The sequence below is a fragment of the Pecten maximus genome, chromosome 6 (genome assembly GCF_902652985.1).
Source record: "Pecten maximus chromosome 6, xPecMax1.1, whole genome shotgun sequence".
Lineage (NCBI taxonomy): Eukaryota > Metazoa > Mollusca > Bivalvia > Pectinida > Pectinidae > Pecten > Pecten maximus.
Genome location: NC_047020.1, coordinates 26,229,833 through 26,245,278, shown reverse-complemented (window position 1 = coordinate 26,245,278; position 15,446 = coordinate 26,229,833). Strand labels below are relative to the sequence as shown.

The following is a 15,446-nucleotide window of genomic DNA, read 5'->3' as shown; positions in this document are numbered from 1 at the left end:
TATTTTGACCAAAATGGACATCGGTCTGGTCAAACGGCCAAAATCATTCGAGCTAGCATTGCCTGTATCGATTACGTGTTGGCAACGTTTATCGAAGGGTTTTTATTCTTTCCCTCGAATGTTCCTGTTATCGGAATAGAACAGAAAACTCTTACCTTTTAAGGTGCGCCTAAATTCGCCTTCACGCTGAATAGTCTTACTATGTTGCTTTGCCTTTTCAGTTTCTACTCTTATATCCACCCTGACCTTGAGATTTGATCCGTAAAAAATGCTTATGTCGTACGTTTGCCGGTTACATCGAAGATTACGAATTCAAGGCCGGCACATACCCTTATACGGGGATTCTTTGGATTGTGAAGATATTTTTACTATTTGTCATTTGATTTGCCACGGCCCTATGGCCTACATATTAGAGTAACTGACATATGGAATAGAAGCACCGCAGTGCAAAACTTTGACACCAGAAATGTCAAGGTTGGGGATCAAATTATGCACATTGGCTCACGTGCATGTGTATATCTGATTTAATTAAAGCATTGTATTGAAATGTATTGTTGTTATTCAGTCATACAGCGACAAAAATATACTAGTGTAGCTCATTGACAGTTTCTTGTAAAAATGTACCTATGTACAGTTCTGAACAGTACGTAGGACATACCAGCACTGCGTTTCAAACTATAATGACTGTACATAGCATATAGAACATCCAGTTGGTCGTACAGACAACAACCATATATCTGATCGAAGAATAAAATCATGGGCGTCTAGGTGAAAGTTGAGTGCGTTACCACTGCGCAACAAAACAACTCATAGCAGATACGAGCAGTCTATCTTAGATTTTACCTCTTTGTCAATGCTAACATGATTGTTTTAATGACCAATGTAAGATTTAAAGAATGGACTAAACAGACTTTATGAGAATTTAGTGTCTGAATGTGTTCTTAATAATTATACTCAAATATATGAACACCTCCTCTGTGTACAAACTGGCAACTCCTGTATTCTTATTTGTATTATTCAGATTTAATGTTTCCATATTGCAACTATTGAAATATTATTTGAAATGTATATATTACTTACATATGTTAAATCTGAATTAAAATATAATATTGAATATTGAAATCAAAAGGTATTCAATTAATCTATTTGTCTACTGAGTATCCTTGACCTTGGTATCAGAAATCGAGTAATCCTTGCCCCTAGTATTACCTACTGAAAATCCTTGACCTGTGAATCACCTAATGAGTAACCCTTGACCTTGCTGATCTGTACGGAGGTAAACTTATTCATACGCAAAGTAAAATTGAAAAATCTTCTTTTTTTTTATAAAAACATATTTTATTCATATTACACATAATATATACAATACAATAGGTGTCCTCTCGCAGGAGGGCTTTCACTCATTCATTCATATTTTTCTACTTAGTTTGTTCAGTCTTTCACTCGTCATCTATATATATACTGTACAATTCTTTTTCCTTACAATCAGCATACACTGTATTTTCACTTTTTCTCATGATTTTTTCCAATATTTCGCTAGTCATTCATACATTCTTTCTCATCGTTTTATGGATTTTATAAAATTAATGATATATATAACAATTTATATAGATAACATTAATAATCCGGATTTATTTATTTCCGTAAAGAAAGGAATTGGGTAGATTATTAGTCACTACCTCGGCGTGTGCTCGGAACTCCTTGGATGTGTTGTCATAGAATGACATCCGAGGTGTCCCGATTGCTCAGCGTGATCGTGGCCATGCACATGTGTGTTTCTGGAAAAATCAAATTTCAAATGCTGTCAGCACCAGGCAATTGATCCACGAGGGTTTCGAACTCGCGATCCAGTTTTGGAGGGCTAGAGATGAAGTGTTGGGACACCTTAACCACTCGACCACCGCGGCCCCTTTACCAGAATTTTAAAACATATATTGTACTTAGTATACAACAAAATCGGTATTGCATTTAAAACATCATATAACATTTACAAGTTACAAAACAAAGTACGTCGTCATATCTGACAGATGATATATTGATACTCATTTATATACACAAAATGGGTAATCAGATTAACAGTATCAAATGAATCGTGCTGTAAAACATTGTACAGACATTCTAATTAGCAAAACATACATGTATGGTATATAATTATAAAAAACGTCAAGCAAATTAGCAGTAAACTACATATTACTGATTTATGATATCTATAAAAGTGCAATATATTACATATAATAGACATTATAATATTTCAAAGTTATACAACATCATCATTATGTTGTAAATGTACATAGTATAGTCGGGAGGTTGTTTTAGCGCTGGGATTATTGCTCTTATATATGATGGCGCTTATTGCATTTCTATATACTACTCCTATAGTATATTATGTACGTGCACATGTTCATCATTATGCCAGTCATTGAAAATTTGCTAATGGGCTTAAATTTGTTCGTGTCAACAAACATAAAAGTATGTACACGTTACAGTATACGACAACTGATAAAATACTGCACTATGCTTTCACAAAACAATAGAACATATCACAATAGAATAGGACATCTACTGGTAACAATGGATATAAAACTGATGATCAAATGATATTGCATTTAGAAATGTATAACCTCTTAGTATGTCTCAAACAGGTCATCACATCTACAGAATGTAAGATAAGAGCACCGAAATCAAAGGCAAGAGATGGATGTGTATTGAGGATGCAGCGTCAGTTACAGGTGGTGTTACTGTTTCCGGAGTATAGGGCCAACTCCCACACCGGGGAAAGTTAGCAGGCGCGGCAGGCATCTGATCGAACTCGCCGACCTGAAGCACAACGGCCATTCCGATGTTGGCATGGAATTCAATATGACAATGCATAAACCAGAAACCTGAAATTTAAAAAAAATGAAACAAATAAAGAAACGTGTGGAGCGGATAATTAGGAATACTCAGAAATAATAAGGAAATGAATGAATTTTGAAAAAAAAAAAAACATTATAGTATTTTAGTGTATGTTCTTTGTCCGAGTCATTATTCATATGGATTGAAAAATATGAAGAACATCTTGTATGTGTATTAGTAAACTGTCCATAGGTATTATTCATGCCGAAAATGAATCACTCTACATGACCATGATGTGGCTGGTCTTTCTAGACTAAGAGAGTATCAAAATTGTGTTATAATAACGATTGTATATTATAATTACTATAATATTACATAAGAAAAAGACGCAGATATGTCAGCCGCTCTTTATATATAATAGAAACCTAAGCAAGTTTTTACTGTCGATATTTTGTCTAAAGATAACACAGCTTATTTTATCTATCATGCAAAATGTACGTTCTGACCTTTCTTATAACAATTTGTCGTTCAGTAATCAGGAACTGAGTTGTTAGAAAAACTTAGCATTGATATAGAACTAATTTACCTTAACTAGCATCAGATGTGTATTGTCCTATTGATAACCACCGTTTGAGTTATTTATTACCGGTATAAATCCTTCCACAGAGCGTCATACAATGTATAAACATATCAAGATATATGAAGAGAACTAGACGCTTCATCAAGAATAGACTGAGTTATATCCCTTTGTATAAGTGTTATTCGCATCTGTGGGTTTATCAAGAAAAACAACGGTTAATATAAACTATTTTAACCAAAGTATTATTTTGACAATGTGGTATATCCCTTATGATTCAATATTAGTTATTATTTTTTTGCTTTGAGCTATGTTTTCAATAAATTTGTTTTGAAGCCATATTGTCTTGGATGCATGCAATGTGGCAGTGATATGTTACAACACCAATTAATTACTATTACTATTAATATTAATATAACGATTGTTTTCATCCGTGTTAATGAGCGGACAATACATTTAGAGTATATGTAGCAATGATACCAGTAAAGTATTTGATTATATTTGATAGAAATGTACACGAAAATCGAATTCTTATTAAAGAATCAATTATGAATGTAATTAAACCAGTTTCCATTATTTTGTATTACAGAATTTTAATTCGATGATATCTATACCTTGATTGTTGGCGGGCAAAACATTTAGAAAATATGTTAGTATATGTAGTATTGATACCAGTAAAGTATTTGATTATATTCTTATTAAAGAATCAATTATGAAAGTAATTAAACAAGTTGCCATAATTTTGTTTTACAGAATTTTAATTCCATGGTATCTTACCTGGGTTGTTGGCGTGGATACGAAGAATGACATATCCCCCGTCCGGGACTGTAACTGTATCTTTATCAACCGGGGATGTAAGATTCCTTATCAGTTTGCCTTCATTGTCCAGCCTCTGTACCTCCTCAAGGGTCGTGGACTTGTTTAGCTGTTCAGAATAAAGATAACACATAAGTATTACAACTTAAGAGTAATAACTCAATGACGATGATGGTGACAAATAATACAAAAGGTATATGTTCTTATTGTAGAGAAGATCGATATTTTATTCTGTAATTCTTTATTAAACACCTTGCTCTCTACATGATGTTTGTTTTATAAAGAAGAAAGGTAATGGAGAATATATGTTTGTCAATAAAATAAGTGTTACTGAACGTTGGTTTTCTATACATAAGTCCCCCTTCGTAAGTTATCGCCCTTGATGTGAAACTGTCTTATATCTCCCTATGTGTTTATAATTCGAAACAATTTTAACTATACATATTAATTATACTATGCTTATTCATCACAGTACAACTAATAATACTATATACATTGTACTTATGTATACAATGCGAATGTATGTTTTGATATCGTTTTTAACATTACTATAAATATCCCTTGATAATTAATCACATTAAACGTCAACTGTTTGTTGATGATTACATTTTGATGTTATTGCTTATCCCGAGTTTCCTCTGCCCCTGTTACCATGTGTAGTGTAGTGCTAGACTGTACTACTTAAAGAAAACGTGAAATTCTATGATTTCCAGAGACACTCATTTAGTTTCAAATTCATGATTTATTCCCTCCGTTTAGCCCCTCAATTTCCCCTACTCAAATTTTCACACTGTCGACACGCAATTTTGAAAAAGAAAAAAACATCTATGTCTATATGGATACTGGTTATTATATGTAGAAAATGTATTATTTCTTTAAATATAACAGGTTTTGTGAAATAATAAGCTTGTTGTTGTGTTTTGTTGGGTTTTTTTTAACTATACAAGAAAAAAAACAATGATATATGGTCTTTTCGGTATTTTGCGTTTCGATTCGATGGTTAGATGCTCAAAATGCCAGTGTGAAAATTTGAACAGGGGAAAGTGAAGCGCTAAACGGACTAACTGAATCATCAATATGAGACTTAATGAATGTTTCTGGATAAATATATAATCCATTGATCCGTATATGTAAGGTAGGTATTCTGTCATGCCAAATTTACTCTATCAAAATCTTAGCGACACCAAGCGGTATTGGATAAGTCCACCTTTTTTCATATACATTGTAGTAGTGCGCTGTGGCCCTACACCCGACATGGCGTCAGGGCCAGAGGAAACTCGAACTGGTTATTGCTATACTCACCCTGTCCATACCTATTACCCTGAACTTATGACCGTGAAGATGCATAGGATGATTGGCATCCCAGATCTTTCCTTCATCTATAACGACGATTTCAACTGTGTCATTTAGGTCTACCTTCAGTGTATGTACACACTCACAGAACTCCTCCGAACAGTTTCGTTGTACCGTGTCGGCGTTGCAGAACATCTCCTATTAAGAAAGTAAATTTTGATGATTGTGTTCATACATGGGCTACTTTATTGACGTTTATCGACCAAGAGGTAATCCTAAATTTGTCGTTCACGTTTTATGATAGGTTCATATGGAGGTAGGTTTTCACGCTTTTATAAGCATTGCATCCAGGCGGAGCAGCTAGTCTGTCGATTATGTGGTCGATTATTTGCCCAAGAAAGGTAAAAGTCCTTGATTAATGTGACGGCTTACGATTGATCTCACCAGTTAAAATTACCTGAGAGTGTTTGTATAACGCCTTTATCAATGTCAGTCCTAAATCGACCGAAAAGATCCAAGTTAAAACGAGATTGTAGAATTAATATTTATATATATATATATATATATAATAGAAGATGTCAAAAAAGATTGCAGAATTAAATTGTATATTATAGAAGTATGTTTAAAAACATAACATCAGTTTCCATCCTCATGAGATATTACAGGTACATGACTCAATAAGCATATGCTACTAAAAAGTAAGGTAATTGTATTCTCAGTAAACGATCCAAGTAATACATTTCACTTTGCGAAAGCTTGGCTACACGCTTACCTGTGGTATGTCGTGGAATTGTGAGAGGGGAGGAGAGGGCGGCAGTGTGTTACTGATATAGTTAATTTGCGGCGACAGCAGGTGGTTGTACGCCTCAACAACAACTGAAGGAGACACATATTCAGGTCCTACGTAAAAGTTGAAGTTGTCAATGTTGTTGAAATCCATAGAGAGATAGAACTTCTTGTCTGGTGTTTCCTTGAGTGCTTCGTTTGAGGGACGCAAGTTCTCAAGTAGCGATACTGGTACAAGCATTTCTGTTGCTTTTTTATTCCATGGATTAAGTTTCTGTAAGCAATTAAATGGAAGAGCATAAACAAAAGGTAAAGCACATTTAAATAATGTTATAACAAACGATGAAAAACTGTTTTATCTCAACTTAAATCGGTTTTCAATCGGATATCTTGTTGTGGTAAGCTTTTCCGCTTAACGCTTATATCAATGAAAAACATATTTCCTATTGGTGTAGGTTTATTGTTTTATCTACTGTGATTTATATAGTTTTACCTTTCCGTATCGAGCTCCAAACTGATGTCCTGTTGGAAGAGTTGGAAACTCCGCAGCGGATCCATCATACCGAAGGATTGCTTGCTGGAAGGCGCTTTTTACATCACAATCAGCTTGTCCCCTCGCCCTAACCCAGTAATTTCCCACCTCCTGGTCAGCCAGAATGACTACATCATACCTCTCACCGGCGAATATATTAATACTGTCGACGTCTATTGGTTTAAAAGGGTTTCCATCGCTGCTGATGACGCGAAGTGTATGGTTATCGACAGATAGCTGGATTGGACAGTTCAACATACCATTACTTATAATCCGGAACCTGTAGCGACGTCCGCGCTCAACATTAAACACTTCATATGGTGTTGTGATGTTCTCATTTAGATCACTGTTGTAGAAAACACGATGAGCTCCCCTGCCTTAATGAAAAATGATGGTACAAATTTATCAAATATTCAAAATCAAACCAACGCCGACATTGGTGACATCGGCAGCATAAAGGTAAATATTTACATATAGATAACATACTAGGTTATAGTCACACATAGTTTTAATGTAAATATCCATACAGTATATATATTTGGCCATAGTCACACACAGTATTGATAAATATCTGTATATACTTGGTAATGATCACACTCAGTATTGATAAATATCTATATATACTTTGTAATGGTTAAACTCAGTATTGATAAATATCTATATATACGTGGTAATGGTTAAATTCCGTATTGATAAATATCTATATATACGTGGTAATGGTTAAACTCAGTATTGATAAATATCTATATATACGTGGTAATGGTTAAACTCAGTATTGATAAATATCTATATACGTGGTAATGGTTAAACTCAGTATTGATAAATATCTGTAGATACTTTCTAATGGTTACACTCAGTATTGATAAATAACTAAAAATACTTGGTAATGGTCACACTCAGTATTGATAAATATCTATATATATATACTTTGTAATGGTTCCACGCAGTATTTATATTCATAAATACTAGTTCATTCATTCTGTAGTCAAGCAGTATCAATGTAAATGTCAATTTGGATCAAAGTATGACAATATCTCGTGTGTCTATTTTATAATCATTTGAGATTCCAGATGGTAGACTTGACATTTATTTGAAATGAAATACTGAAAATTAATCAAATGACTTTTTTTCTATTTTAGTCGCCTCCGACAAAGTCAATATGTCAAGCCACGAGTCATATCAGTACAAACAGCTGTGTGATTCACTTTCATTCATCTTTTACCTTTTTATCTGACTCTCAATTTGTATTGAAAGGTGGTTATATGTTACGCTCCGTAACATATGCACTAAAGTTAATCAATATATTCTAATTCATTTAACACAATCATAAAGAAATACGCTTTTATTCATAGACTATTTTTGTCTTAGATATATATGGCAGTCAGCGACTATACAAATGGAGACCACATTTTTTTAAGCCAATCAAAATTATTGTTTCAAGCAAGATCATATCTTTAATGTGAATAAAGTATGGTCCATCTTAATTAAATACATGTTACAGTAAAAATAGAAATAACAATGTTCTGGATAAGAAATAAATTATAACATACCATTGATGAGCATAGAGGCTGGTTTATTGTCTCCGCTAGCTTGATGATGATTGGCAAACCGATCCATAGTTAATTCAATTAGCCAATCGTTGACGAGCATAGTATGTTCGGGGAGGTCGTAGTCATAGAGACCGTGGTGAAGTTCACGCTCTACTGCTTGTCGAACAACAAAGGCGCCGAATATTCCATCAGAGCGAAGATGTCCAGAATGCCCGTGCCAAAAATGAGTCCCAGGATCGCTGACTGTAAATCTATGAAATTATATACAATTGATTCCATAGTAACGTCATTCCTGATAACATATATGTAGATGTCGCCCCTAGATGTTCATATATTTGACCTAGATCCTATCGACTATCAGTTGCTAAATCGTGATTGTCATAAACGAATGTAAACAGACGAAGGAAAGAGATTTCTCTGAACACATGTAATTAAATATTGTCGATCGCAATAATGTTCTTTTAATGAATTAATCAGACAACAAATGCACATACATTTGTATAGGATACCATGACTAAATAATATACATGGTTTAAACTGAAAGTATTAATGATAAATAAATTTGACTGATTCAGCTACACTGCTCGTGGGATTTACAATACATACCGTTTGATAAATTCATTAATATTGTCCATGAATACCTGTCATTTGATCTGTATTGTCCGTGAAATGTACAATACATACCTTTTGACTTATTGAGTTGTATTGTCCTTGAGATGTATAGTGCCTATCTTTTGACATATTCACCTGTGTTGTCCATGATATGTACAGTGCCTATCTTTTGACTTATTCACCTGTGTTGTCCGTGAAATGTGCAGTACCTATCTTTTGACTTATTCTCCTGTGTTGTCCGTGAGATGTACAGTGCCTATCTTTTGACTCATTGAGCTGTGTTGTCCTTGAGATGTATAGTGCCTACTGTATCTTTTGACTTATTGAGCTGTTTGTCCGTGTGATGTACAGTACCTAATTTTTGACTTATTGAGCTGTGTTGTCCGTGAAATGTACAGTACCTATGTTTTGACTTATTCACCTGTGTTTTCTATGAAATTTACAGTACCTATCTTTTTACTTATTCGCCTTGTTGTCCGTGAGTTCAATACCTATCTTTTGACTTATTTACCTGTATTGTCCGTGAATTGTACAATAACTATCTTTTGACTTATTCTCCTGTGTTGTCCGTGAGAGGTACAGTACCTACAGTATATTTTGACTTATTGAGTTGTATTGTCTATGAGATGTACAGTACCATTATTTTGACTTATTCACCTGTGTTGTCCGTGAGATGTAAAGTACCTATCTTTTGACTTAATCACCTTGTTGTCCGTGAGTACAATACCTATCTTTTGACTTATTTACCTGTGTTGTCCATGAGATGTGCATTACCTTACCTATAATATGTCTCTCTCCCCAGTTGTTATTTTCAGTACTGTTAATTGCAAATGTCTATCCAAGTTATGCTTAAATAATTCCATATCCAAAATATGTGGCATGTCTGGTTGACTTATTGGGTTCGGCCGTTAGAGGGATGAAGTTCTTAAGATTGGGTGACTTACCGGTATTGAAATGAAGTGAATTCTGGTATGGGGCATTGTGTCAGCATACCAACCCCGTCCATGTGTGGGGTGCCGTGCTGCAGGATACCATGCCAATGAATTGATATACCTTCGCCATTCAACTTGTTATGAACGTTAACGACAACTGTATCTCCCTCACATACCTACAAAATAATAATAATAGTAGTAACGCCGTGATATATCTGGTAATGTGAAAAGTCAGTCAAAAAGTAAAAGAGAAGACAAATGAAATATTTCTAATCACTAAACAAAGACACAACCAGAGTTCAAAGTTGATATTTCAACACTACAAGACATACACAATAATCAGAAAGTCACAGGGAATAATATTTGATAAGAATTACTACACCACACGTGTATCAAAGGTTGAAGGCATACAGTGAACCCAACACATGTCTGTATATGGAAAAGCTTAAGATGCTGGTTGATGAAGACCATGATGAAAACATGTGGTCGACATCATGATCTCATTTGGAAATATACGATATGAAGACAGACTTGTTCATACTTATTATAGGCCTAGTCGCTCCGTTGTCACCACCCAAGCTCTCATTTTGAGAATGTGATGAACAGTTTCCTAGATTTGAACTAGATTCATTGTGGCGTCAATGATATGGAAGACGTTTACTCTTCCAGACCACCTGGCCTTCTTGTAATGTTTCAACATAATTCGTGACAAACTATATTTGTGTGCATGTCTTGCTCTCAAACCGATTTGAAGTTGAAATTATGGCAATGGTGTTGGTATTCTTTGTTGTTTTTCTTTCTAAGAAAGGTTTAGTATGACTGATTAGTCTTTCGACCGCAGATAGATTTAAGAAATGTAAAGATGAATATTTTAGCATTTATTGCTAGATAACTTATTTATCCTCAATACATGTAGAATATCTTACGTGTATGGCAGGCCCTGGTAGCATCCTGTTGATGACTAGAACCGCTCGGGAATTTCCGTCAGCCGATATGCATCCGGGTCTGTAACAGTCGGTGACGTTATGGGGACAGTCACGACAGGCTTTGGTGAGGGTGTAGAAGGTCTCGGCGCGAAAATCATACTCACAGACCATTGGAGCGTTCACTCTACAAGTCCGTATACACGGGTGGTCCCGATAATCTGTGTTCAAGCATTAATGTTGCATGTTAATATCCATATGAATTCATAACTTTATGACTGATGATTTAATCTGAACAATGCCGTGCAGTGGACCATATTGAATGCGCGTGGAATATATTTCTTCTACAAAAATGTATAATGGATCGCTTAATAGAGTCGTGTAGGTGACAAAATTATATTGACAAGAGATGCACGTGTAACTCGAGAGCTGTAAAGACAGTGATGTAAATGATATAAATGGTAAGATTCGCAAGTGCAGTTGTATTAAAAAGGACCCAGAACCTTTGAATTAATTCAAACGTAATATTTGAAGTCATATGATCTACACGATCCTCACGTGAAAATGTAAGTCCAGTTTTCAAGTAAACGACTCTCAAGTTGAATAAAATAGTTCGAAAAATCCCTCACACTGTTTTGCTTTCATTGTCATAATTGTAATTAAGGGATATTGACGATTTCTTTCCGCCTACTTATTATCCTGCCGAAGATAATTACCTACGTAGTACCGACTTTTAACATTCAAAAAAACATATTTCTCGCGTAATAGTTAAAAAAATTCTTGTTAAAGAATAAATTTTTCGTAAGTCGTTTCGGATACACATTATACATATGTATTTCAAATAAAACAGACAGTGTCTTTTTGTGAGGATATTAAATAGATCCTATGCGTTTAGTCATGTCAAATATTGAATGTATTTCGATTAATGCTAAACTTTAAGCAAAAATTTCATAACTATAATATACATGTATTTAGGCAAGCTTTGGCATGTATTTATATTTCCAAGTATTTATTCTATGTTTGGTACAATGAATGAATTTCTCACATACATTCCAGTGTTGAAAGTCGGCATTTCACATTTTACATGGTACAGAATGAGTTTTAATCATGAAGCATTTCTTTATGACCAGTATAGTAATATATGGTGCATATGTTTACGAAGTGGCCTCAAAATCAGTAAACGTTGACCTGTGTATGAATTTGTATGAACAATTTATATTTGTGTGTTTAAAAAGTTCGATGACATCATCCGCGGCTTTTGCAACTGCCGATCTGAATGGATAGTTGTCATTGGTGGCAACACTGAACCGAAGGCGAAATTACATTAAAACTTCAATACGAGATTTTTTGTCAGCAAACATGCATTGTTGTATACCTGCTTACTAACAGCTTCTCAGCCTTTTTGCAGCAGGTGTAGATAGTCGTCATTAAGAGATAAAACGAGCCGTTAAATAAGCAGCAGATGACGTCATTAAGCATATCCGATGCTGTTTATTACTGAACACACTGGATTTTCACACACAAATGTAAAATATTGAAAACAAATATTATCTTAAATGCAAATTTCTGGTTTTGCACACAACTTAACTTATTGCATGCAAATAAAATAAACTGTTTTGTCGTACAAATCAAAATTATGTAACGTTATGACATAATACACAAAAATTGACATCTATGTACATACATATTTGTTTTTTAGACAGATTTAAATTTATTGAAAAACGTTCGGCTCGCCATAATGATACAAAAGTTTCTATAAATAAGCTGTGCCCTTGTTCATTTTTTGTTAATAAAGAATGTATATATATATCAGAGACTGATATTACAGACAATACTAATTTAACTCACGTTTCGTCGGCATCATGCCATCTACTGCGGCACTAACATGGAGGCCAATGACCAATGATAGGATCATCAAGGAACTCATGCTTCTGTAATCGACAAAAAAAAACCCAGTTATTTCAATTTAATGAAATATCGTGTAGCAATGACATAATGAATGTAATTCAGATGTTTTGGGTGTGTGATATTTTCCATATAGTTGGAAATATGTGCATTCTGAAACGATGCCATTTTTTATCTAACGCCACGATGATAAGAAAGTGTAAAGAGAGGTAAAAATCTGCGCTAACTTCATTAGATTAACTGTGACATCTGTTTATTATTGATACACTTTATGTATTCCGAGATACATAACACGGACTTTATTTGTTCATGTTTGTGATGTAACAAAAGAATAAAAGTTTGTTGACATGTAAATGTCGAATCGCCATATATACTGTAGAGAAATGTGCTTAATAATGAAAAAAACGTACAATTAAAATGTTAAGTTTTAGAGCTATTTCATAAAAAGTATCTTATATTTGTTTATATGATATAAATCTATTTGAAGGTCGTTTCTAAGTTTTATTTTTTGCTCGCCAAGACTCGACGGCCTGCATCAATAATGTCTTTTAAAGTTTGGTACGTGTATATATTCAAAAAGTACTCAATCTCCGCGACCCGAGTTTTATTGGTTTTGGTCCCGTTTATCATGTACGGTGGTACCTGGAGGGGAAAATTCTTTCTACTGGGAATTCGTATCATGAATACAGCAACACAGAGCTTAGGTAACGTATATTGTCCCTCAAGGATTTAAAACGTTGTCAAATACGACTACCAACATGTACGTATAATGTATGCACTACATCACATTCTAATAACATAAAAATCTAGCTAATCCTTTACCTTTAACTCTACACATTTACTAGTCCGTTGATATTTCTCAAGGACAAGATTTTTTTTCTTATTTTGCTAAAAATAACATATACTGCTCATTGAAACATATTTATCTCTTGAAAATAGGCCGGGTTGGATTGTACATGAACATGTATTAAAACTACATCTTTCTAACCTCTGATTATTGTATCTCTGCCATTATACATGAATATTCTAAATATTTTCTTACTTTACACATATGGCAACTGTGTAGACCTATATATTTAATTATCTTATTCTGGTCAGTTCAGCGTGTGGGAGATTATTTTGTTATTGCTCTCACGAGGACGATCGGGACCTCGTATTGTCTGTATAGAAGAGTAAGAAATTCACAACAAAGAGTTTCCTGACTTTGGTCGTACAGATATACATGTAAAATGCCCCGGGTGAACACCTTCGCGTGAAGATTTTAAGTCTGATAATGAACTAAACACACCTTGGTACATGTAGGTGAATATACTTGTCAGTTTATGACCAAACGGTCAATGGAATTGACTCGTAAAAGTGAGAATGTTGAAGGTCAGTCTTCCATAAAAAGTGGGAAAACAATTACCTGTGTACACGTCGTGTTTACATACATCTACACTATATACTGTTTACAGCATGTTAATTATAAGGTAGCCATTTTGCCGAAAATTGAAACCGTGTGCATAACCTTGATTGTGCTGCGTGGATTTTCAAGAACATTTATAAGGTAAAAAACTCGGTAAAGTTAATTGAATATGAAAATAGTTATTTTGTATTGTGATTCCTTGTAAATGACTTGTACATGTAAGTAACGAAAGAACCATTAGCATTTAAACGAACCATATAGGGTATAACAACTGGTTTGACTTATTAGGAAAACTATGAAAAAAAAATAATAATAATAAGTTTGTTAATATTTACCTAAGATGTAAAATAGTATTTAAGAACATTTTGAAAAATTCCACAGAAAATTAATATTCTGTGTTCATTTACTCACGCGACGCCAGTTGAAATACCTACAGTCTAGAATTGTTTACCTCCGGGGTTGGGGCTTAGGTAATAAATACCTTTCCAAACATATTTCAACATTCAATACAAATAAAACAAAATATACTAAATTCCGTGTATATGTAGCTTTTAAATAGCAAAACATCAACATATTGAATTTGCAAACATCACCCATATTCTGTCACAATATTTATTTGATGTTTACAAACATAAAACCTTAACTACGTACCTGGTTTCTTCGGTCTCGATGGGTACAATATAGCGCGCGACAGCCGAGGGACCGAGAATATATACGCTACCTGTATTACTCACGTTACCACTCATTAGAATAACAAAGTAGATGATTGGTTCATGTGAAAATGGTTAAGAGGAGGCTTCTCGGTTAATAAAAAATATCAAAACAATACAAAAAAGTTTTTTCTTATTTTCATAACATCATTTTTAAATATTTACTTTTGTGCTTGTTAGGAATTTATTGTATATCACTCGTTAACCGAAGCTATACACGTATGATATAAAAGATGTTCTATCCACGGAAATGTAAATATAGATTACGGATAACTGTTCGACTCTATAGGGATATATAATCCTGTGTTAGGATTTAGTTGGTAAATGTTTATACATAAGTTTCTTCATTAAACATTGGTTTATGTAAATATGTGTTTGAAAGTTATTTCAAATAATTTATCTTGAACTTTAAGATTAAGGGACCTCTTTTTTAATATTGTGGTGTATCGTGTTACAGTTGTACGTATATATAATGTCAATGTCACGGTCAGATCACGGATCTTAATGACATATCTCTTGCCATTCGAAGAGCTTTACATAAACACACAAGCCTCAATCGGCGCCTACGAA

General features: G+C 34.0%; 1 protein-coding gene across 1 annotated transcript; it reads right to left on the bottom strand.

Moving 5' to 3' along the window:
* Positions 1 to 1,324: 1,324 nt before the first annotated feature.
* LOC117329382 (laccase-2-like) lies at positions 1,325 to 14,879 on the bottom strand. The gene is made up of 10 exons (XM_033887310.1): positions 14,818 to 14,879; positions 12,705 to 12,787; positions 10,860 to 11,077; positions 9,946 to 10,109; positions 8,390 to 8,640; positions 6,801 to 7,216; positions 6,294 to 6,581; positions 5,531 to 5,719; positions 4,190 to 4,337; positions 1,325 to 2,882 (listed from the first exon to the last, which is right to left on the bottom strand). Exons 2-10 carry the CDS (start codon positions 12,781 to 12,783, stop codon positions 2,653 to 2,655), a joined length of 1,983 nt encoding a protein of 660 aa, XP_033743201.1. The 5' UTR covers positions 12,784 to 12,787; positions 14,818 to 14,879; the 3' UTR covers positions 1,325 to 2,652.
* Between the last annotated feature and the right edge of the window lie 567 nt (positions 14,880 to 15,446).